The sequence below is a fragment of the Lepisosteus platostomus genome, chromosome 25, assembly GCF_059453375.1.
Source record: "Lepisosteus platostomus isolate fLepPlt1 chromosome 25, fLepPlt1.hap1, whole genome shotgun sequence".
NCBI classification, from domain to species: domain Eukaryota; kingdom Metazoa; phylum Chordata; class Actinopteri; order Semionotiformes; family Lepisosteidae; genus Lepisosteus; species Lepisosteus platostomus.
Window position 1 is genome coordinate 12,908,798 of NC_142635.1, and position 23,517 is coordinate 12,932,314.

The window sequence follows — 23,517 nt, forward strand, 5'->3', positions numbered from 1 at the left end:
TTTATATTCAAAAGGGACTCTGACACCATTGCACGGATGTTTTGCAACGAACTCCTGTTTGGCACTTTGCGGACGGAAAGGGATTTAGATTTAAATAGGTCTCCTCTTCAGCTTTGATTCCATTAATCAATCTGGTAAAATCCTGGCTTCGGTTTAGGGGTTTAGGAATTCGTACGTAGGAAAACCGAGATGTCACTGGCCGATAATCAAACTTTATTCATAAAAACTAGCAGACCACAAAAAAAAAAAAAATAAGAGAAGAAAAAGCAAAAGAAAAAAATAACGGACACAGCGCGAGCTTTCATTCTCACCTTAACCGTCCACACCACACTTTTGGGTCAGAGATTAAACAAAACAACTCACGCTAAACAAATTACCACATACAAAATACTGAATATGTTAACCCAAATATGTCTCACATTTCGATTCGATCCATACAGGCTACTGTACGTGTTTTTGTGGGGGGAAAAAAACCAACACAATGTGTTAACTGCGTGTACAAAGGTTCTGGAAAATGCTGAAATTCTTGCAGAGCGTGTCTTGTCTTGGGAGTATCCATGGGAAGAGCTGAAGACCGACACTGCGATGAGTAAGTGAATGAAAATGTCATTTTATTTTAAACAAATAGCGACTTAACCTGTAATCTACATCAACCTTCAATAAACTAAAACCCCCTAGTATTCCAGGTGCGATGTTCAGTTTGCATTCCAGATTGGTTAGTTTTTGGTATATAAAACGTGAGAGTAAAAGATAATCAGAATGAAAATAGATCTTATAGAAATTTCATATCAGCTCACTCATAAAATATGCTAATTGGTTCTCTAGAAGAGGTCTGCTGGCTTTTATTTTTTTTTTCCTTCTCATCTTTTCATCTCCCATATGCTCCGTTATCAGAGTTTATACCGTTCCGTTGTATTATCTACAAATTCCACTGGGCTGCCACGGACAAAGTTTTAATGACTTCTGGTCGCTATGTATATATATTCCACTTTGAATCTATGTGTTGTCATGGGAAGAAGAAATGGTTTGAATAAAACAGGAGCAGCAAAAAAGCAGCTATGTATCATTATGGTTGAAGTAGTTCAGGTGTGTAGCTGCGTCAGCATGGGTAGGCTGAGTGCTCACACCTGAAGAAGGCAACACGGCTGAAACGTTGTTTTATTTCTTCTCTTTAAAGCATGGAATAAACCTATTACTTGTTCCCTACGTATCATTATGGTGCTCATAAAATATAAATCAATTTCCCCGACAGCAATCTACTCCAGTGCCAATATTAGCAACGGCATCGGCATTTCATTAATTTAATCTGCCGCAGCGTTCACGAAAAATTGCACGTCTGCAGTCTTTGCCAAACCTGATTTAACAACTAAACTGTTTTTTGTCGGTAGCTGCTGTGCTTTCTCATTCACATACAAATCACGCCTGAAGAAGGCTCAGTTGCCGAAATGTGATCTTTTTTCTTTACACTTTTCTGCGAGGAGCAGGTCTTACCTAATTCCCTGTGCATCCAGCGCAAACTGCCGGAACTTTCCGTTCTCATATTCTCCTGTGGCGATCAGTGGTACGGTGGTGACAAAAAGTTTAAAACACGGTGGATCTCATAAGCTTGAATGGCTGTATATTTTTAATGTTAGACTTCTGCAAAACCCCCAGAGTCCCCTGCTACTCTGCAGCATAAATTGATAAAGAACCATTATTTGAAACGGAAAATATCCAATATCGGGTGCGAAAACAAAACCCAAGGATTTCATTCGTTTGAGTAAACTTGGTAAATATTTAGGTTAAAGAGAGATTCGATTCCTCTCACTTGGCTGAGGGCCAGATTGCTGGCCATAGTACAAAGAACCTCGGACTCCCACAGTCGGACGTTAACCAAAGGGTAGGTGTTAAATGTGGAGAATTGGACGAGTGTGTGTGTAGCTTTCGAGAAATGACCTCGGTAACGATTATGATTTACACCAGCTGGGGCAACAATGTCTTGGCTGTTGGCTTCAATTCACAAACTCTCCTTTAAACTGAAGATAAAATAGTTTAATTTAAATCTATAACGTGCCGAAGCTTTCAATAGCATTGACCCTACATTTTTTTTTTCCTTTTAATATTTTAATGTCAGCCTGGCGATTTGTGATTCCATTATTTTCTACGTGTTGAATAAGAGTTTTTTTTTTTTAAGTGGCCGGGAAGACGATATAAAACGACTTAAAAAACTACAATAAGTAGCCCATCAGATTGTAAAAAGCGATGAAATAATCATTTTTATTCGATGCATTTTTGCTGTTCTTAATGCAATAAGCCTTTATAAGGCTCAAATCACTAACATACAGTATGTCATGCAAAACATTTACAACATTCCACACCACACAGTAACACGTCTGGTGACTCTCTGTTGGACTATCTCTCACTGTTCCCTACCAATTGAATTTCTAAACCAATGTAACTGCTCAGATAAAACAATATATTCCATAACGCGAGTGCTTAATTTCTTATTACCCCTTTTTTCACTAGAAGAACTATTGCGAAATGGACAGCTTGGAATATTCAGGCCTTTGATGTAATAGGATGGTTTTCTGACATGCTTATCACTTGAAAAATCAAAAGCCCAAGTGGTCTTTTATATGATTTTACAGCCCTTTAATCCTCCTTGTTTTGCACTGTCTGCTGACTTTGCAGTGCTCTTTAACAGAAAATCGAGGACAAGGCCCTCAGGGAAGGGTGTCATATTCAAATTTTGTTTGTGGTAGAAGGAAGCCCTGTGCAGTGTTCTGCTGTGCTTCCCCTTGGGTGATCTCTGAGAACAAACACTTCTTCAAATGTTGTAAAAGTACTTGCTACAGGTGCTCCCAAACAAAAACACAGCCCATCTTTTGTAACATATATTCTGTTGAACACGTCAAGGCATGTAATTTGCCAAACCACTTTATACCATACGGTGTCACGGGAAGTCGGAGCCTACCCAGCAAGCAACGCGCGCAAGGCAGGGTACACCCTGGACAGGACGCCAGTCCATCGCAGGGCAATGCAAGCCCATCATACATGGGGAGAACTTGGAGGCCATGGTATAGGCCGAGGGGGGAAATTAGGCCAGACACCGGGATAACTCCCTACTCTTATCGAGAATGACCACTGAGAGTCAGGACCTCGGTTTAACGTCTCATCCGAAAGACGGCATTCACTACAGTATAGTGTCCCCCCCCACTAAACTGGGGCATTAGGACCCACACAGACCGGAGGGTGAGCACTCCCCGCTGGTCCCACTAACACCACTTCCAGCAGCAACCATAGCTTTCCCAGGAGGTCTCTCCGTAGAACATTTTTTCTAAAAATAAAAAGATTAGAAACCCTTTGCATTGGCTCTGCTCACAATACGTGACTCATTAAAACTGCCTTTGATGACAGGGTTTCTGAACTATAAAGCAGCTTTCTTTCACAAGCTGGTCATGTAACCACACAGGAAGGCGGCAGCAAGTTTTGCTTTATTTATTTACAGTGGAATCAAACAGTTCACATGTAAAAATATAAAACAAACGCCAAGCACAATCATATTTTACACGGCAAACATTAGCAGTTCACAGATCATCCGTCAATTTATGAAGAACAAAATTAAGAGGGATAGAAAAAAAGTTCTAAGATGTCTTTCATGTTCTTTACCTGCTTAAAAAACACATGCATTTTACACGTAGCAAAGTAAAACAAATGAATACAGATGAAATGTTTGAAGAATTCAAGTAATTACAAATTTTAGTGTTGTTATTGGAGTTACTGTATATATTGACTTTTGAAAGATAAAATATGTAAAACAAGTTGCAATTCTGATATTCACTCATGTCAAATTGAGGAAAGTGAAAACCATGAAACTGGTTTCTCCCCATTATTCATTTCTGAATTTCTTTAACTAGTACAACTCACTAAATAAGCACCAGTGTTCAGAACTATTGTACCCTGAAATATACAGTAAAAGTAACAAAGCCTGCAGACTTAATTTGCCTGTGAATATTCATAGAGCCAACCATTAGAAAGTGAAACGAATATTCAATTCGACCAGAAACACAAAAAAAAATCAGAAATTACTCATCATTTCTCCATAACATTAGTATTTACAAACTGCTATTTTAATGTAGCAAACTGTGGAAGTTTCACAGAAACCAGTTTATTGGCAACCATTGGCTTTTAACAGTTTGGTTAATCCAAGCTTTCTCAAACTTTAGATTCCAGCTGGTGCGGGCCAAGCACCTCAACTGTTGTAGCCTATATTAAAACTCTGGTTGCATTACCAGAAACCTGAACCACACTGAGAACAAAAGGAACTGATTCATTTCAAATGAATTACTTGGGATCTTTTCGATCTTCCGATTGTAACAAATAAAGATTCAAAACATGTTTTTTAAAAATAAATCTCCAGCTGACAATAATGTAGATAAGACATTTTAAATGGATGTATATTTCTTTTCTTTTACCATTATTTCCCCGTGATCTATTTCTCGGCATGTTTATTCTTTATACTTAGATTCTTGTTTTCATGCAAACAAGAATTATCATGCAAACCTCTGTTTCCAGAAATGGTTCAGGCTTTTACAATTCAAAGACGTGTACTGTCAGGTCACTGGACTGCCAACACAGGCAGACTCGCAGGAAAGGGTTAACCAGCATCCAAACTTTGCGATTTCCCTGTCGAAGGGGAAAAAAAAAGGAAAAGGAATTGGTTTAGTCCCAGCCTCTTTCTAAAGAAGAAGAATACGAAACACGATTGCGAGGTTGGTTATAAACTGATTAGTATGAAAAGAGAGAGATTCCAGCTTACAACAAAAATGTATCCCACAAAACATATATAGACATCCATGCACGTTTAATATGTACTGTACTTGTTACACCAAGATGTTCTTGTAAATATGGAAATATGTAAATGTGTGTACTGTACATAACATTTCAGATTTCACACAGTTCCCATGATTTCATAATTGCAACTTAACAGTACATCAGATGCAAAGCTAATTAAATGAATTCTGACAGTTACTTTTTTAGAAACAGTTCTAAAATTGCAGATCGGTGTTGAAAAACGTAGTCCTGGGACTTGCACCGCGGACTGGGCGGAAGTACACAAGACAAAGAAACGACAAGCTGTAGAAACAAAATCAGGGGCTCTTCCTACCTCCCTTGGTTATCACATCAACTGAGCAGCGCACAGCGGAAGAGTTCTGAGGCCTCATTACTTGTGTAAAGACTTCTCAGATGACATGATACATCCAGCATTGTTTGAGACGCATAATCCTGTAACACAGAGAGAAGGTATACACAAATTAATACAGAGCAGCGTTGGTTATTTCTTTGTGTTACCAAGTACAGGTAGGTCAACTGAAAACTAATTCTCATTTACATTGATGGCTCACAGACCCACTGATACAGCAGGACATTTACTGGTGCAACTAATTGTTTTATTATACCAAATCAGTCCCCAATACCCCATGCTTTGTATAGCGCCCACCTGGGATTTGAACCTGCAACATTCTGGTGCAGAGTCCAACCCACTTCTCTAGACAATCATGGCATAGGATAGTTATGCTCCCTGCATGGAAAGGATTTGTGCATGGTTTCCAAAACATAAGCTATATAATAATAATTTCGTTAACAGCCACAAATATTGCTCTTGTGTTTGAAAAGGGGCAAACAAAACATTGCTTTAAAAGACGGAAGCTTTGCGATAAGAGTTGGAAAAACCAGGAGTACAAATTCTCTGCAAATGTACAAGATGATCTCCGAATCATCAGATAGCGTTCTGAGAGCCGCTCTCATCCACAAAGACATGCAAATGAAGCATGTGTGTGGCATGCAAATGAAGTTTCCTAAGAGAACTGCTGCAAGTTGGCTTTAAAACCACAAAATGACAAAGTGCAAGTTCAGTAGCCTGGGCAGATCCTAGTATATGCAGAAGAGTAATCTCACACAGAGTATATTCTGATGAGACTGGCCACACTCCCCTCAGAGTGTGAGGATTAAGCTAGAAATTTGCTTTGGGGGTGTAGATGAGATACCAGAGAGATGTGCTACTGAAAGTCCTGGGTGCGAGATTTATATATGCAAGCAGAAGTTTGAGAAATAACGTTCCAATCTTCCTCCTGAATTTCTAGTAGAACTTTGTCATAATTCCATTTTTATATATAAGTATAGGGCTAGCTGATGTTAACTCATATTATTTTCACAACACATGCAATAATACTTCATTTAATTTTATTTAATAAGATATCATTTGATGTCATTTGTCTACCTATTGGTATTACACCAGGCACTGAATACAGAATTATTTTAACATGCAGTTTTATTTCCATAATATGTTTTAGGTCTCCGCACAAATCTATGTAAAATAAAAAGAAAACTAATTTATATTCAAAATGTTTGAATTGAAGAAGCACACTGCTGTTTTATTTTTTAGTAATATAGTATAGATGTGGCAGAAAAAAACATGCTAAGTAGGCTTTTTAAAATTAAGTTTCTGCAAAGGGGAACGTGCTTCATAACATGTTAGAAATGAAAAGAAACACAGAGTGACAGATTTCGCAACTTCAGTATGAAAGACAAAACTGTAGTTTAATTACAGAGATTACTGTACTGTAATCTCATTAGCATAACTGCTGAGACCTTTGCACATTTATTACTCCAAACTGGGGTGAAGGTTAAAGATATTCATATTTTAAATCTACTGAACTTGGATGACCAACTATATTCAGACTACTAACACTATTGCTAAACTCTCAGGAAACGGCAACACCTCTTTTACACAAACAAACCCTGTGTACATTCTTGCATTCCAACCAATTACCTTTTAAATAATTACACAGTGCAGGGGAAACATTTACAAGCAGAAGCAACACTTCTGTTGGCATTGCAACTCTTCACATGAAACCTGCCGCAGTGCTCAGAGCAACAGTACCAAGACTTTTCAACAGAATTTGTAATATAACATGCATTTTCTCTACTGGAATAAAGTGAAATTCACATAGATCAGTCTGATGTTTTAAAAACATACATTGTGAATGCACTCTACTCAAACACGCCATATAATGCACTATATATATAGTTAGATCAAAAGCAAATCATTGCTTCCAGTGAGCATAAGGTTAGTGTTGGGTAGGCTGTCTAGTCTTGGCCTTTCAGGGCCAGTGCTTCTGTAGGGTTTCATTCCAGCTCAGGTCAGAACACATTAAAGCACCTCTTGACTGACTCCACTGAACCAGTTTCACAACTGCTCCCAGCTCTGCAGGCCTTACAGAGACAGAGAAAACCTGGAGACACAGCGGCCTTGCCAGACAAGGATTAGACTGCTGGATGACCAGATTGCAAAAGTAAAAAAAACATGGGGACATGGAGGGTTGGTTATAATTAAATGTCTAAATAAAAATAACATTTTGTGTAATATTAATTATAACCCAAGCAACCCACACATATCACAGCTTTAGATGATCCACCATTATAAACATTTTTGACTTATGAATCTTACATATAGTGATGTGTATGTTCTTTTAATGTTGTTCTGATTCTGCTTACTCACTTCAAGAGTCACAGTATAATCTGCTAGAGAAATGAGTGAAGTGCAGTCTCTGGCTTCAAACAGAGTTACCACTGATCCAAACATCTTGCCTGGGAAACGTGGTACTTTTGGGATTTCCATGGTTATTTTTGGAAATTATTCGATGCATTTTTGATTTCTTTGCCAACTTTTGCCAGCTATTGACAGGACCTCTGCCCCCACTGCTCCAGTCAGACCTGTCATTTCATGACAACTGCTCTATTTACTTTCTTATCTAAGGTCTGGATTACCTCCTTATCGATGCCACCAAATTTACAGCAGTGCCTCTGAAAAAAATGGACGAGTTCCACATTGTTCTCCACCTCAGCGAGATTTACAGCTGTATAGCCCAGAAGGTGTTCCTGTAAGGTCATAAATAAATAAATAAGATCTGTGTATGTTTTTCTTTTGCTCCAGCTTTAAAAAATTCATAGACCAGAGATCCTCACACACCCACAAGAGTGGAAGACTGGATTTATTCCAAATCATGCCCCAGTGACATGACATATCTGATTAAGTACTTCATCAAGCTGATGTTCCCCTTCCACATTTGATCAGGAGAGGCTTTGAAGTCTTTGTCTTAAAATATGTCATCCAGAACAGGCAAGGAAAGCAGTAAGACAAACCCAAGCTAACTGAGATGAAATAAAAATTGGAGTCTTTGACTCCTGGTCTTGGTACATACTGGAGCATAGGGATTTCCTCCCATTTGCAACAAATATTCCAGAGTTTCGTACAGCTGCTCCTTGCGCAGAGTCTGAAACTTCACCTCACTGGGCGTCTTGCAGTGCTGGAGCTCTTTCACCGTCGCATTCAGAGCGAGAACTGTGCAGTGCAGGGGCGTGAGTCCTGCCGGGGAGAGAGAAGAAGTCCGGAAAAGTATGTTACCAAAAGATTGCAGCTTCTTTTAAGTTGCCTTCGTGATGCATGACAGAAAACATGCGTTTTTGAAAATAAAAAAACGGCATCATGTTGTGATGGTGACCCTCAGCAGAGACAAAATGATTTAATTTCCAGAAATAGCCCCTTATTCTTTAAAAGGAATTCTGACAGTTTGCAATTAGGAATAAAAGTAGATGTACCATTGTTGTCTGTAGCTTCAACTTCCACATTTATCCCATCACTAATGGAATTTTTCAACACCTGAAAAAAACACAAGGATAAGGAATTTGCATGCATTTTAAAAATTAAACATTTTAGCTTTAAATATCCAAATATTTCATGGCTTAAAAGAGACAGCATGTAATATGAAACTAAACAACACAGGGTGTATTTGTTAGTGGCTACTCATATAAGAAACAGAGATCCACTATTAGAAACAGAAGTGCCCTGTGCCTTAATGATTATCTTGTTACTAGACGTTTCTTTACATAAAGAAAAACTGGCCTGTAAGCTCTAACTGAGCTCAATCCAGTATGCATGTTTACCTCCAGCACCCTGACATATCCATTTTCTGCACACAGGTGAAGAGGGGTCTTGCCAAACTTGTCCCTTTCATTCACACTGGCCCCCAGAGAAATCAGATCAGCCACCATCAGATGCTGGTTCTTCTGCGCTGCCAAATGCAGAGCTGTCTGTGCATGAAACACACAGCAGAAAGTGGAGGAGTTGCTACAGTATAGTCGCAGCTAAAGCTTGCATACTGTACGTGCCTGAAGTGGGGGAAACTCTTGAAAACACTTGCTGAATGTGTAGAATAGGAACTACAGAACATTATGACATGTATCCATCCCAGATTTACCTTTCCCTCAGCATCTTTAGTGTCCAATCTGTTTAATGCTGCCAGCCTCTTAGCAATGGCATAGACCGGGGCTCTTTTCCCTTGACCGACCACATCATGAAGCAGTCTGGAGGAAAAGAACAAGAAAATAAATCATTCAGAAAATCCTAACGCCCCACAACCTGAGGAGAGAGAAACTACGGGATTATTGTTTAACTGATCTAAATGCTGAATATTGTTACCATTCATGGTGGAAAGAAATTATTGTCTTTGTTTTAATACTCATGCTGTGTTTTATGATCGTGAGCAGCATGTGTCAATATACCATAGTTATAAAGAGGAGGTAACCACCAGGCTGGGAGTTATCAGTCATACACAGACACACCAGGGTATTTTAATCTGGTTTCGAGTACTTCCTGCTGGAGTTCCATGGAAAGGCTGTATCCTCAGCAATCCATAGTTTCATTTGTCACGGCTGTGATAACGCACGCAACATTACTCCTGTGCTGATAAACGTCTAAAGGGCATTCACTGGAAAACTCTACAGGATGCAGGGAAGGTTCACACTGAGGTCTGCTTCCATGCACTGAATAAGATCAACACATATGGCCAGGCTTCGTTTATATTGCTCTTTGAGGAAAAATCTGACTAGTTTTATGACAATCTGTGCTCCTTGTATGATAAGAGTAATAATAGTAACAAGGGAGTTTAATGAATTCTGTACAATTCCCCATATTATTCACAACAGAAGCGGTAGCAATTGTTGTGTATCCTGAATGCCGCCAAAATGATAGTGAGGATCCTACCTGTGAGGAAGTGAAAGGAGTGAAATTCTTTCCAAAAACACCGTACTCACATGCTGCCACTGTTGTCCACTCCCAGCAGCTCCTGGTCAGGAACGCCTCTCAGCACACTCTCTTCTCTCTTGAGTTGAAAGTGGAAAAAGGACAGACTGTTCCAGTCCTGCTGCAGTTCGTAGGAGACTGGGGGGCTGAGGCCCGGCAGATGGTCCGGCGGATTTTCGGAATATCTTTCGCCGAAAAGTAGCGGGGGGCTGTGGTAGGCGGGGTCCGGGGGGGATGGCACCTGGTAGTCGGAGCTGATATGGGAGCAGGCCGCCGTAGGGTGGGAACTGGACGCCGCGTCCTCTGGGCCGTCGGCGTAGAATCCTCCTGGATAGCCGGGGGACGGTTCGGGGGTCCGCTCGTGGGACCGGGGGGAGAAGAGGTCGCAGCCGTCCGGGGAGCTGGCTGGGGAGAAGTCAGTGGCCAGGTGGTAAGCGGGGGCTGGCGGTGAGCTGCTTCCTGAGCTGTGCTCCACGACGGGGCTGCGTTGGGAAAACTCCTGCATCCAGGGCTCGGCCTGCTGAGCCGCGAGGAAGGAGCTGGCAGAGATGTAGGGTTGCGAGATGCCTCCCTGAGACTCCCTGGGGTTCCTGTAGGGTCTGCTTGCCTTGAGGTCTTCTTCCAGGACTTCGACGAGCATGGCAAGATCCTCCAGGCTTTTGGGGGACTGCTTGCTCTGGAATATTCAAAGGCGTGTAATGTTACATGTGTTTGTTAAGTCAGGAACTGCATATTCCTGTCTCATGCCGTCTGATTGCAGATCGCCTTTATTGTGTCACATTGCCCTAATGAAAGCCATCTCTGTAGCAATTTTCCCATGTCAACAGCATGCACTGGATGGGTCGGCTAATGTTAAAACCGATTCGCCCACGGCTTTTGATACATCAATTATTATAAAGCTTACCTGCCTATGTTTCCGGTCTCCAAGTGGATGGGCTCGTCTTTTCTCCCCTGCAAGGGAAAAAAAAAACAGCAGCACATTTAAAGGAGTGAACTTCACACAAGCCTTTTATCTTGAGTAAAGACTTCTATTAAAAAAAGTAGTGTTGTGTATTCATGCTCTAACACACACCTGGCATCGCTTTTGAAGATGCTTTCCCAGGTGTTCCCTTAAAAAAAACAAACAGGAAAAAGTCAGAAACAATCAAAACCTAATTAAAACATGTAAACGGGAAATGAAAAACAAGTTAGAGTGACAAAAAGTGTTACCTGGATTTCGATAGGTTCCAAGCCTTTAGCAATCCTTATTTTCCTGAGCATATCCCTGACAGGCATTCGTACTCTGACTCCCAGGTACTTTTTCTCCGATTGAGAGTTCAAAAGTATAGAGTCTAGGAAAATAACGTGAAGGTAACTAAATTAAAACGTGTATTGTATTACTGAGTTAACTAGAGATCACAACCCAGTCCCCATTAGGCATCTTTTGTGCATCTTGCACAGAATTAACATTTTGGAGGGTATTTACTTCCTACTATTTGTTCACAAAACACATCCCCTTTTTCTCTTCCCGAAAACAAACTTTAAAAGGCACGTACAGTATCAGTGCATTTAAACGCACACTATGCAAACACCCACAATTATTTCGTAACTAAAAATGAACCCCCTAAAACGTCTTATTAATTTGGTAATAGCATATCAGCCATACCGGTCGAAGATTTCGCATTCGATTCTGGCGAGGTGAATTTTCGCTTCCCCTCAGACTTTTGGGTGTCTGTGTCACCCGACCCCGGCGATCCGGGACAAGTTTTGAGACCTGGCAGAGGTGACTTATTGCTGAAGGAGTCGGTGCGGCTGGTTGCTCGCCTGCCCTGCTCAGGCACAAAATCCGTGTGGTTATTGAAATTGATGATCATCTCTCCAGTGATGGAGGTGACGAAATACCGAGAAGTAGAGTGGACGCGCTCCCCTCCAGAATTATGAAATCGGGGAGTCACGAATCAGTCCTTGTCCAGAGGGAGGGTGTTGTGTTCACCGTCCACGCAGGTTTTATTTGGTAGTCATCAGGACAGATCTGAAAAAATGCACGATGCAAATGAAAAGGAAATGATAAAAAAAAGCCAAATATTCCTGGGAAGATGAAATATGATCATAAAAGATGCACACTTCCCAAACACTGTACTGCGGTGGATAACTACTGTACTGTTCGTGAGGAAATTCAATCCCTCACGACGATGAGCGCTTATATTTGAAGCACGGGGCGTGGCATATGGGGAAAAAAGTGTTTTCGTGACATAAGCAGGTTCCAGAGAAGTGGTGAATTGCTTTGCACAGCGTCTTTTGAGATTAGTTACGTAGCTGAAGTTTCGGTGCAATATTGCCAAGTTCATGTATACGTTCCACGTCTGGGTCAGCAGAAATGCAGTTCTCCGAAGGTGCTCTTTCTTTAACGTGTCTCTGTAGCAAGTGCGGCTTGCAAAGTGACGAATTTACAAGGGCGTTCTCTGTCACGCCACGTCATTCTCTCATAGTGTACAGTGGACACCAAAATATGCGACAAGCAGTCATTTGATTGAATCACCCAGATATTTCGTTGTTATTTCTTTCTTCTGACTTGCAGAAAAGATTTTTTGGTTTTCAGTGAGATACACGTAATGGGAATAATTTTTCAAAGATCGGGATCCCTGGGATATAGCCAAAAGAATACCCCTCATGTTTCCCACAAACGCCTGTGGGCAGGTGGGTACATTAAAATTCTTCACATGATATTCTCGCGTTGGAGACTTCCTTTTGTCACTTCTGTATTGCAACCTGCTATTTTGCGGTCTGCTTTAGCGCTTACCGGGGGATTACGGGTGACCTACGGTACTGTACTGTACGTTCTCTGTCAGCAACAATGTCGATGCTCCTGGACTTCTGGCAGTGGTGATTGATGTCTTGGGAATGCACAAGGTGCAGAGATTTTGCAATCTGTAGATCTTAATTTGCTAGTGGTTTTCGAAATCAGAGAATCACATATTTTCATACTATAGAGAATTACCTGCACTTTCACCGTCCGATATTTCATATTTTTTTCAGCCTTCGGGCATGCACATGTTGAAGAGGAAAACACTGCACCTGCGTAGGCGTCATTACCGTCACTTGAAGAATGAGCAGTGAGTTTGAGTGCCCTGTGCCAACAAGATACAGTAGCTAGAATCATTTTTTCCACCCGTTGAGCTGTACAATGTACAGTAGGTCTGTGGCAAGTAGTTTGGTGGTTTGCTTGTTTTTTTCCCCTAATGTTCTGAGGTTAAAAGGCACAATATAATTTCCACTTTTCTCCTCTTGGTTCACGTTCCAACCTTTAATCTAAAGATGTCCATTGGGCTGACTTTGTCAATGACTTTGAGGAGTTTGAATACTTCAGGAAGGAAGTTCACTTTCTTCACCCTGTTAGTGAAAGACATTCCTTTAAGCCTGGGAACTGGTTCTGTCTGGTTACACTTCTCTGGACTAATTCTTGAGCAGCACTTTCTATTTTTCTGACAAGGTGGCTGTTATTATGCACAGTACCCACAAACATACTGTACCATCACTAGATTTGAATTTGATAGTTGATGTAGCCTAACAATGTTTGACATTGTCTTATTTTCCTGCTCAGAAAATGTGGGAGCCAAAATATTACAACTCATTTGGCAAGAAGCCCTTTCAGGTTGAGTGCTTCCTATCTTATGTTTATAGGGTGTTTTTACAACCTGCATGCATTTATATCCACCCGATAGGAATAAGAAGAGGTTACTTCCAGTACTGTCAAGTAAAAAGCCTTCTTCAGATGTGATGACCTTTCTAAAGCCAGGTGCGTTTTCTCTGCTTTGACTTCTAATCTCTGTCTCTTACTTTGCATGCTGACAGAGTTCCTCACTGCAGCTACATTGAAACCAAGCCAGCTGTCTCTGCTACTGAATGAAATTGGTTTCAACACTTAATAGCGTCACCCAAAGAGGGGAACGCTAGGAGCTACAACGTACCACTGAGAGTCGCTTAAACACGCAGTCAGTCTGGTTATGTCCGCACCCGGTTTTGGCGAATGAAGAAGTATTGCGATTTTAAATGGGTTTGAATTTGGTGAAATATGACACGAGTCAGGGGAGCTGGGCTGTTGTTAAAGCAAGAAACCCTAGCAGACGCATTGAGAATAAGTAGTAGTAGTGGCGCAATCTAATATATTGCTACATGACAAGAGGAAATGATATCATAGACATTACAACTCCATCCAAAGACACAATAAGAATACCTTTTAGGGGCTTCCTCCTTTAGGCATTATATCTTATTCCAGGAGTGGCCCACCCTGGTCCTTGAGAAATGTTAGGTGTCGCCACCTAAAATTGGCAGTTTCTAAGCTCTGGGAACAATTTTGTTTTGGCCACGGTGATGTATTCAATTAATGAGTATCGAGATCTTCCGAAACAGGACTTGAGAGCTACTGGCTAATGCCCCCTATCTCTCAAGGACCACAACTGGCCATTAACGGAACCGTTGATCTTTAATCAAAAGTGACCTGTGTTTGCAAGGAAAGGGGCTGAAAACATTTTCTGTAGCCAAACCTTGTGCAGTTCTGCAGGAAAGATGTCAGATCAGCTCAAATCACCCTTGATTATGGAGGTAGAATATGTTGTTTTTTGTCATTGTTTCAGAATATTCCTTTATTGTTTGTTTTTGCATAGATCTGGTGACTGAGAAGGCCATGATACTTAGATAACATCAGTGTGATGCTCATCAAACTATTGATTGCTCCCCCCCGACCCACTTGCTAAGATCCCTGCTCTGTCTATCTCCCCTCATTCTCGTAAGTGACCTGAGTTAATTAACTAAAACGTGTCTAGGCTACCACCAGAGGGCAGTGCTTCTTACCTGGACACCAAGACCTCAGGAGGAAAGCAGAGCAGAGAAAAAAGAAAAAAGAGTCCATCTCCCTTTCTTGTTAGTTAATTAATTAAGACCCCTTACATGTATTTGGACTACCACTAGAGGGCAGGCTTGGAGCACCAACCAGAGAGGCGGCCACAGAAGGAAGGCACACATGAGACCATAAGGAAGACACACACTTTTTTTATTAAAATGCCAAAGTTTTATAGTTCAAGTAGGTACAGTAGCTGCATCAGATGCACAGGCACAAGTAAAGGTTTTTTCCGAAAGATGGATCTGAAGAAGGCTCCACAGCCAAAACTTTGTGTTTCTTTTCTTCTACTTTCAGCATGGAATAAATGTTTACCTCTCAGTTTCAGAAAGAACCATCTGAATTGCGGTTGGAGACACTGCATATAGATCAAGAAAGCATCTCTTGGACCTTGCAAATCAGATCAGATTCAACAAGGAAAACCCTCAAACAAGTGAATGATTACTGTGGTGTGACAGCTGTCACAGAGCCCTCTCTCTTGTGCCACACAGACTGAAGAATCAGTCTGGCAAGAGCTTTGCAATTTTACAGGAGCTTTGGTTTTCCACAGAACAGAATCGCGAATTTCCAGCTTGGGAAGGCCATAAAAACATAATTCCACATTGTTATAGAAAATGTCATGTCCTACCTGGCTTAGAAGGTCTTGGGAAACACTTTGCTTCTCTTTGTGGTGAATCAGACTGCAGAGGTGAGCTTTTCAACACTGTCTGCACCTTGAGAGGCAAAAGTAAACAGGAAAATTAAGCCTATGACACCCCTGTCACACCTGCTTGTTCTGACACTGAATTCATGCTCAAGTCCTCACGCCCTCACCAAAGGAAACCTTGTTTCCTCTTAAACAAGTGAAAACCTAAAAACAGGAAACTGAAAGTAATAAACTTTAAGTGGCTAGTTCTTTTAAATTATTTCCCATAATTAATGCAAATTGTTTGATTTTCAGAAACTCAGGCCTTCTTCATCCCTTAGGAATTTGGGACAGCCGCCATCTTGTGCTCTACCGGCTGTCTTGGATGAGCTCTCAAGCTGCCTCTAGTAGCGGTGAGAACTGCAGCTCAAATCCACTTATGCAAATCCCATGTTAATAAATTAATCCTAACGAAACATGCCTATTTTATGCATATGTTATTCCTTATGAAAACTGATATTTAGGTGATAAAATGTTCTATATAATACTGTAAAAATCTTTAGATTCATTTCTGAGGGGATGTACTTTGCATATTCTTTGCCTGCAAGGGAGCTAATGGCTATTCCTTCATGAGAATCCAAATTGTTCTGTACGTTGATATTTCAGGGTCTCTAAATAATTTTTTCATACTCACACATATGCTTTTTAATCTAGCAGTGTGTAATCATTTTAAAGGTGGAGAGGCAAGATAATGTCCCCAGACCTGGTTCTTTCAGAGCCTTATCAGTTCCATGAATTTGCATTGGTAGAGCATCAAGTGTCATGCCAGTCCCCGTGTGCAGAAAGCCTTATTCTTATTATGACACTTTCACTTTACATGAAACAATACTGACTTTCCCATAGGGGTCAAAGTGTCGCATTTGTAGAAACTGAGGCTTCATCTTCAGTGCGCTGAACAGGAAAAAGGAAAAAGGAAGCCTGAATTTTACTATCCAATGGTCATTCTTGCCAAAGATCTTCACGGGCTTGTTTTTTTAGACTAAAGAGAGGGGGAAGAGGCATGTGTGACTCACACTGAGGGACAAAGACTGTGAAACTGTCACCTTCATAGTGAACTTTCAGTTAGGAAGCTGTTGTTTGTGTGTAAATGTACAGTATGTGAAAGATAGAGGAGCACCGTTTAAAAAAGTTAGTGCTTTAAAACCTGCAAGGTTTATTCATTAAAACAAACACATCTTTGCTCCTTAATTCATCCACCTAGCCAAAATAAAATTCAGAAATATTGTATTTAAGTATAGCTTTCCAAGACAGATCCAGTCATGTTGTATATTGACCTCTTGTTTAAGTCCTGTACATGTCAGATTTGTAGGAAGAAGAGAGATGCATAGTGCTGCACTGCTGTAAGATCCTGCATTTATTGACAGCACTTCACTGTGAGATGTGTGTGACAGAAGCATCTCTTTGCAAATTAATTTTTGTCCTGCAAATTTTTAAGGGGTTATTAGTTAGGACTTCTTGTTTTTGTTTAATCAGTAAGTTCAATAACTCAGTTACTCCTACCCTTGAAGTCCTTACACTTCATTGTAGAAACTGAGATTTTATGATATTTTGGATACAGATATGACCAAAAGACATTAATCTGTAAATCGACTTCTTTTTTAGGGATTTTTAAAAAGAAACACATCCCTTGAATTTGTACACAATGGCTGTAATTGCAAAAGCAAATATCCTGTATTTTTCCACGTCTGTGTTAATCCCCAAAACAAATACAGTGAGTTTGTCCATAACTGCTTCAGTTCTGAAAATAAATGCCTTGGATTTGTACACAATCGCTGTCATTTTGAAAACAAATCTCTGGAATTAGTCCGTGTTAATTGTAATCCCAAAAACAAATATGGTGAATTTGTTCATAGCTGCTGTTGTTTTAAAAACGAATGTGTTGAATTTGTACGCAATCATAATTCGTGCCAATAACAATAACAACCACAGTAGTGGTTAGGGAGGCACTGCTAGAAGTATTTGCCAAGCGAAACATCACTCTTTATGATTTGTAAAGAGACTCCTAAACTGGTGCTTTGTTTGTGTTGAAGTTCCTTATCAGAGCAAAGCACTAGACCTATTTATAGGTATTCTTTGCTTTTTAAGGCCAACAGTTACACAACATTTATAGATTTTTTTTAAAAAGTGTAAGAGTATTCTATATACTATATACTATATACTATATACTATATACTATATACAATATACTGTACTTCTGGAAAAGTTTCCCAGATTTGCATTGCATCTTCCTTTGACTTCATCATGTAGCAGGATAGCATGATGGATGATATAAAGAGTTTTGTTTTCACTCTCAAATTAGAGATTTGTTGTAGGTCAATAGCAAAATAAATCCCAATTAACCACATTATGATTCCATATTGTAACAATTAAAATGTGAAAAAGTCCAAGGGGGGTGAATACTTTTCATAGCCAATGTATATTGTTAGAGGTGTTTTAGGCGATCCAGTTCTTAATTGCCTTAACTTCAACGTTAACTTTAACTTTAGCAGCCAATTTCTGAGAAGACGTGTTTGAAAATGAGGTCTATCCTTCCTTGATCAGAAAGCTGTTTATTGCTGGTAAAGGTTGTGGAAAGCCAGAGCCTGTCGTAAGCATGAGGCACAAGACATGTCTCTACCCTGGACAGAATGCCAGTCCACCACAAGGACACCATAGAGATACTAGTTACCCTAGACAAGGCGGGAGGAGCACCCAGTAAAAAGCAGGCAAACATGGGGGAATATACAGGTTCTGCACGTCAGTCCAGAATTGAGCCCGGGATCCAAGATCTGCGAGGCAGCAGTGCTAGTTGCCACCATTCCACCCTCAAAGTGAAGTCAGCCAAGTTAGATACGATTAAGGCAGTGTTAAAATGTCCCCCAGTGTTCAGCTGTATTATTGTTGTTCTGATCCATCCATCCATTTTCCAACTGCTTCTTCCACTTCGGGGTCACAGGGGAGCCAGAGCCTATTCTGGTAATCAACAAGCACAAGGCAGGGGACACCCTGTTGTACACCAGGGCCAATTTTCCCAGAAACCAATGAACCTACCAGTATGTTTTCTAGTGGGCTGTGGGAGGAAACTGGAGCACCAGGAGAAAACCAGATGCAAACCTGGGGAGAACATACAAACTCCACGCGGAGAGTGCCCAGAGCCCCAGCACTGTGAGGAAGCAATTGTAACCCCTGTGGCACTGTGGCACTGTGCTACCTCTTTTCTGATCTAGGCCTGTACCCTAAGATGTATACAGCTACTCATGCAGCCCTGTCTGACACAAAACACACTTGATGTATTGCTACTAGCAGGTCGTTTTGGTCATTGTGGAAAACATGGTACTATGCTCTAATAGTAGTAAACATTCAAACAACTAGGTAGATTCTCTATCTTTAAAGGAATATCCTGCACCCACAGGCTTAAAGATCTGAATCTTTTTCCTTGTCTTGAACAGAAAAGACTTCAAGGAGACCTGATTTAAGTGCTCAGAATCCAAGTACTCAAGATTTGGATTCTGATGATTTTAGTAGACTTTAGGGGTCTATTCGAACTTAGTCAACTCAGTAGACTCTATCAGAATAAAAAAAAAAAAACCAGAGGGCAGCCTGAAACTACTCACCCTGAAACTAATATTTTATCATTATCCAATGGACCGCTAAAGGACTGGCTTATTAGGCTTTTAGCAAGAGGAGAAAGTCTGCTCATTTGTTTTTCCTAGAGGGGAATTTAGGAACTTGAATATTAAAATCAGTATTGCAATGGCAAATTCAAATTCCATCCCAAACGACAACCAAACATTCAACTTTAGTTAAATGTCGTGACCAGTACTGGTGGTTTCATATGGCACTTATAAATTTGAGCAGTTTATCTTGTCATAGTAGTCTCTGATAGTAAGAGAGGAAACCTGTGAAAATATCAACTTTAAACACTGACGAAACGTTGAAACATTTATTGTGGAGAATGGCGTTCATTAGCACACCACCAACACAATTTTATTCATTGTTTGTCTCTAGTCAGACCAGTAGATGGCAGTGTCGTATAACGTTTACATGAGATATACCCTTTGCCACTAGACAATGGTGTATATAACGTAAATTGTGGATTGGGGCTCCCTCTTGTGGAGTTCCTATGATATGTCCCGTGTTGTGTGAGCTCCGTCTTTTTCCTCACTACACTCTAGCTCGTTGGGTTTACTGATGCCTTTAAATTGTCCTTGTGTGTTTGTGTATGTGTGCCCTGTGATCCAATATCGTTAAGGTTGGAGTTCTGCCTTATGCCTTGTGTTCCCTGATTGTTGAGACATTGCTGCTTTCAGATGATAACCTCCCATGACCATGTTCCAAGTAGTAAATTGCTCCTGCATTTTCCTGTGCTCTGCCATGCATTTTTGTCATGAATTATTCTTTCTGTTGTTGGAAATAATTTGGCTTGCCGCATGTGCTTCATATTAGAAACATTAAGTTTATCTTTCATCAACCTGGAGAGCTGACACGTTCAGTTTCACGAAAATCAAAGATGCCCAGTACTAATGTGTTCCTGGGAAATAAAGTAGAGAATGAAATTAATATATATGAATGCGTCAGTAGAAATTGTGAATGGGCTAACATGGACTCTAGTGCCTACTTAGTATGAAGAACAGTGTTTAATCATCAAAGGATTGACGATAAGAAGAAATACAATTTCACTTATGAACGCCTTAAAATCTCAAAGAGTTCAAATGATTAATTAAAGTCAGGAGTATGACTTACACATTACACATCAAAACTTTACTGCAAAGAGTGAGTTTAGAAAATGCTGATAGTGGCAGCCTCTGTGCACAAGAAGGCTAAATAGCCCATAATGAGGACCCTGCTCTTCATCCGAATAAGACTACAAGAATTGACAGATCTAAGGTTAAAGAGGTTATCTATACACATGCAGCAAACTATTAAAATAATCCATCGTCTATTTAATTTCTTAAAGTTGAAAAACAACTCTGGATATACAAAAGCCTATTTGGTATCTTCGAACATACACCAATAAGTCAAGCATTTTAGTACTGAGATAAAGGCATGTATCAATATTTCAGCATGAGGCAGAGTAACACAGGAGGGAGAAAGAGGTCATTTTGACTTGGTTAACACAAGCTGTAGATGATAAGTGTCAGATCTGACACCGGGGTTTCTAACTTCCATCAAAGCTGTGGTTCTGGCACCATAACCAAAAATGAAGTCATTGCCAAGCTGATGTTCGAAACCTATAAACAGAACATCAGACTTAAAGTCTGAAAAGCAGACAGACTTGACTTAATAGCAATCAGCTGCAGCAGTACTATCCAATTTGGTCGGCCTATTGATCTGAACGTTAGCATAATGGTAAAACAAAGTCAGTGATGGTGAGTAATCTAAGCAATTGAGGCTACAGTACATATAAATACTAAAAAGTGAAGGTCTTAGTACAGAACCCTGTGGGACACCATGCATTAACATCAGTCTTAAAATAGTCAAAACTTGTCTCCTGGCTGTTATATAGGAATCATACCAGCGAAGGGAACTCTCTGCAGTCCCTAGATAATTTTTCATGTAATCCAGTCGGATGCTGAGATTGACAGTATCAAAAAAGATGCAATTTAATTCAGCAAAAACAGGATTTTACTGTAAGTGACCTGAATTCAGAAGCCATCGCCATAGTGCTAGCTACCTTGACAAGGGATGTTTTAGCAATTAGATCAGTGGATCCTCATAGTGGATCACAAAAGACACTTAAATGAGATAGCAAAGGATTCAGATTATCCTGATGTATTTTGTTGCAGTGCCACTGCATTTGTTTCTGAGACGTGGCAGGATCCAAGTTTAATTTAAGAACAGCCAAATGGAATCTCTCCTTCTCTCACAGGGTTTCTTGGACCCCAACAATCATTCTAACTTAGGGAGGCTGGCATGCTATATAGGTTGGATCCAAAAGTGTCGCTTAAACAAACGAATATGTTAATGATCCTCATGATTGAAAAGCGTTTGGGGAGTCCCTCAGCACCTGGGAGATCCAAGACACAGTTTAGCAGTAACACATTTTGGCAAAGTGTAAACTACAGTACCTTTCAGGGAAGTAATAAGCAAGCTCTTACCATGTTGTTGCTGTAACTTCTATGCAAATTCAGCATTTTGACTTGACCTCTGGTCCACCTTTAAACAAGAGATCTGGAGTTAAAAGAGTAGTGAACACTGAATCATTTTTAAGGTTCATAATGTCAATACCACAGACACTCTCACCTTTGATTCACAGGTATTATAAGATGTTACCTGGATGCTTCTCTGCTTTCATTTGTTCCTCCTCCAGGCTTGTCGATAGTGACACGGCTAATCAATTAATTAGAAAACACTGAACATCATTTCCTTTTGTGCAAACATGTTCTTACCATTTATTCCCGTTGCAAGATATAAAGTTCTGAACCATTGTGGGCAGGTTTTGGAGGATGAGGAGCAGGGTCACTACATTAAGAGTGTTTATTTATAATTGCAGACAATTTCCAGAGCAAAAAAAAAAGAACAAAGCTGCTTAATCCGGAATTTATGGAACATACACAAGAATTTGAATGGAAAGGAAGGAAAATGACTGTTATTCCATTGTTCAGAAAAGATTAAACCTACTGACAATCCTTTCAAGTGTGTGAATTAGAAAATGACTGTTCAGAAAACACTGTCTGCATTCAGCTGTTAACAGTAACTGATGTCGTTAGAGTAACTGTAAGGCTTTTTTCCCTGTCTCACTTGAGTGCTGCCCTTAATCCAGGTCAAAGTGTTTTTCATCATCAAATGCAGGACATTAAAGTTTCACAGCCTTTTTAAATAGTAGTTGTCCGTTATTATTTGCAGTTCTAGTTATCAAATGATTTTTAAAAAAACTATTTTTTAATATTAAATATCTGATTTTCACAATTGCATCTTCCCTGCAGATGACTGTGGTATTTTACAAATGAAAGTGTGCAGCCAGACTGAGCAGTGCTCAAGAAGGCTAATGAGCAATATCTTCTCCAGTGCATGTAAACTAAATCTGTGTCTGGTATGTGTATAATGTAGGTATTCCATTACTTTATGAAAGGATGGTACTCAATCTATACATTTAGTATAAAAGTCTGTTTTATTAAAAATAAAGATAATTTGTTCTGATTAAATATAAAGACTAACATGTTCAAATAATAAAATCTCTTTTTATGCTTTTTTGCCTAACAATGACTTTGCATGACCAGTGAATGAACTATCTACAGTTTAGTGTTAACCAAACACATTTTATATTAATCTCCAAATTGTTTACAGTTTTTCTTTTAAATATGAACTTTTTTAAAGTTATTCAGGCTGGGTTTTTATATCTGTTTGCAATGACAATTAGGAACACCACAGTACCAGTTTTTTTTCTCCCTTCTTCCCTTTGAGATACTGACCATTTTCCTTAAGGCATGAAGCTCTTGCCTAATGCAAAGGAGCCATAAGCCTCACAGGAATTAAGAAAGATTAAATCTTGGCACCAAAAATACTCAACCAAGGAAAACAAAAACACGTCTCATTATTTTCCCGTATTCTGATTTTCGCAAGAAATGTGTTATTATTTAATCTTTCCTAAGGATTTTGACAAAACACCAAAAGATGTGTATGCTGGCAGTTAAACTGGTTTGTCTAGGATAAGGAAACCTTTGTCCATGAATCAGCCGAGACTTAAACCGATTAGCCATAGAGGAGAAAACTTCTGCAAAAGCCATCTTATCTGCGAAATAGAAATTGAAAAAAAGATTCTGAAACTGTACCGAATTTGCCTTTTTGTGTGTGTAATTTATTATTAAGTATTAGTATTACTTTGAAAGCAAACAGGAGAGAATCAATGAAAGG

General features: G+C 39.9%; 2 protein-coding genes across 7 annotated transcripts in view; one reads left to right on the top strand and one right to left on the bottom strand.

The window, feature by feature from the left end:
• Window positions 1-297: 297 nt before the first annotated feature.
• LOC148641129 (NF-kappa-B inhibitor delta-like) overlaps window positions 298-23,517 on the top strand; it is an 84,883-nt gene continuing 61,663 nt past the window's right edge. Inside the window, exons 1-2 of one of the 3 annotated variants that reach the window (XM_088618841.1) lie at window positions 501-589; window positions 15,940-16,037. In XM_088618841.1, coding sequence (XP_088474967.1) covers window positions 558-589; window positions 15,940-16,037 — 130 coding nt within the window. In that variant the 5' untranslated portion in view covers window positions 501-557. Of the gene's footprint in view, window positions 590-12,581; window positions 12,800-15,939; window positions 16,038-23,517 lie in introns of those variants that run through there. The other 2 variants (XM_088618840.1, XM_088618842.1) reach the window with 2 other exon arrangements.
• LOC148641130 (uncharacterized) lies at window positions 3,455-12,288 on the bottom strand. Of its 4 annotated transcripts, none has more exons than XR_015929915.1 (12): window positions 11,769-12,288; window positions 11,333-11,454; window positions 11,196-11,232; window positions 11,028-11,074; window positions 10,135-10,799; window positions 9,300-9,405; window positions 8,986-9,132; window positions 8,641-8,701; window positions 8,244-8,407; window positions 5,713-7,920; window positions 5,147-5,638; window positions 3,455-4,665 (listed from the first exon to the last, which is right to left on the bottom strand). XR_015929915.1 is itself a non-coding variant. In XM_088618838.1 (12 exons), the coding sequence occupies exons 1-11, from the start codon at window positions 11,974-11,976 to the stop codon at window positions 5,164-5,166; spliced, it is 1,686 nt and encodes a 561-aa protein (XP_088474964.1). In that variant the 5' UTR covers window positions 11,977-12,288; the 3' UTR covers window positions 3,455-4,665; window positions 5,147-5,163. The 4 variants fall into 4 exon arrangements, 3 of the variants coding, with proteins under 3 accessions (XP_088474964.1, XP_088474963.1, XP_088474965.1); XM_088618838.1 differs by having other exon boundaries at window positions 5,147-5,265; window positions 7,810-7,920; window positions 8,328-8,407; XM_088618837.1 differs by having other exon boundaries at window positions 5,147-5,265; window positions 7,810-7,920; window positions 11,769-12,286.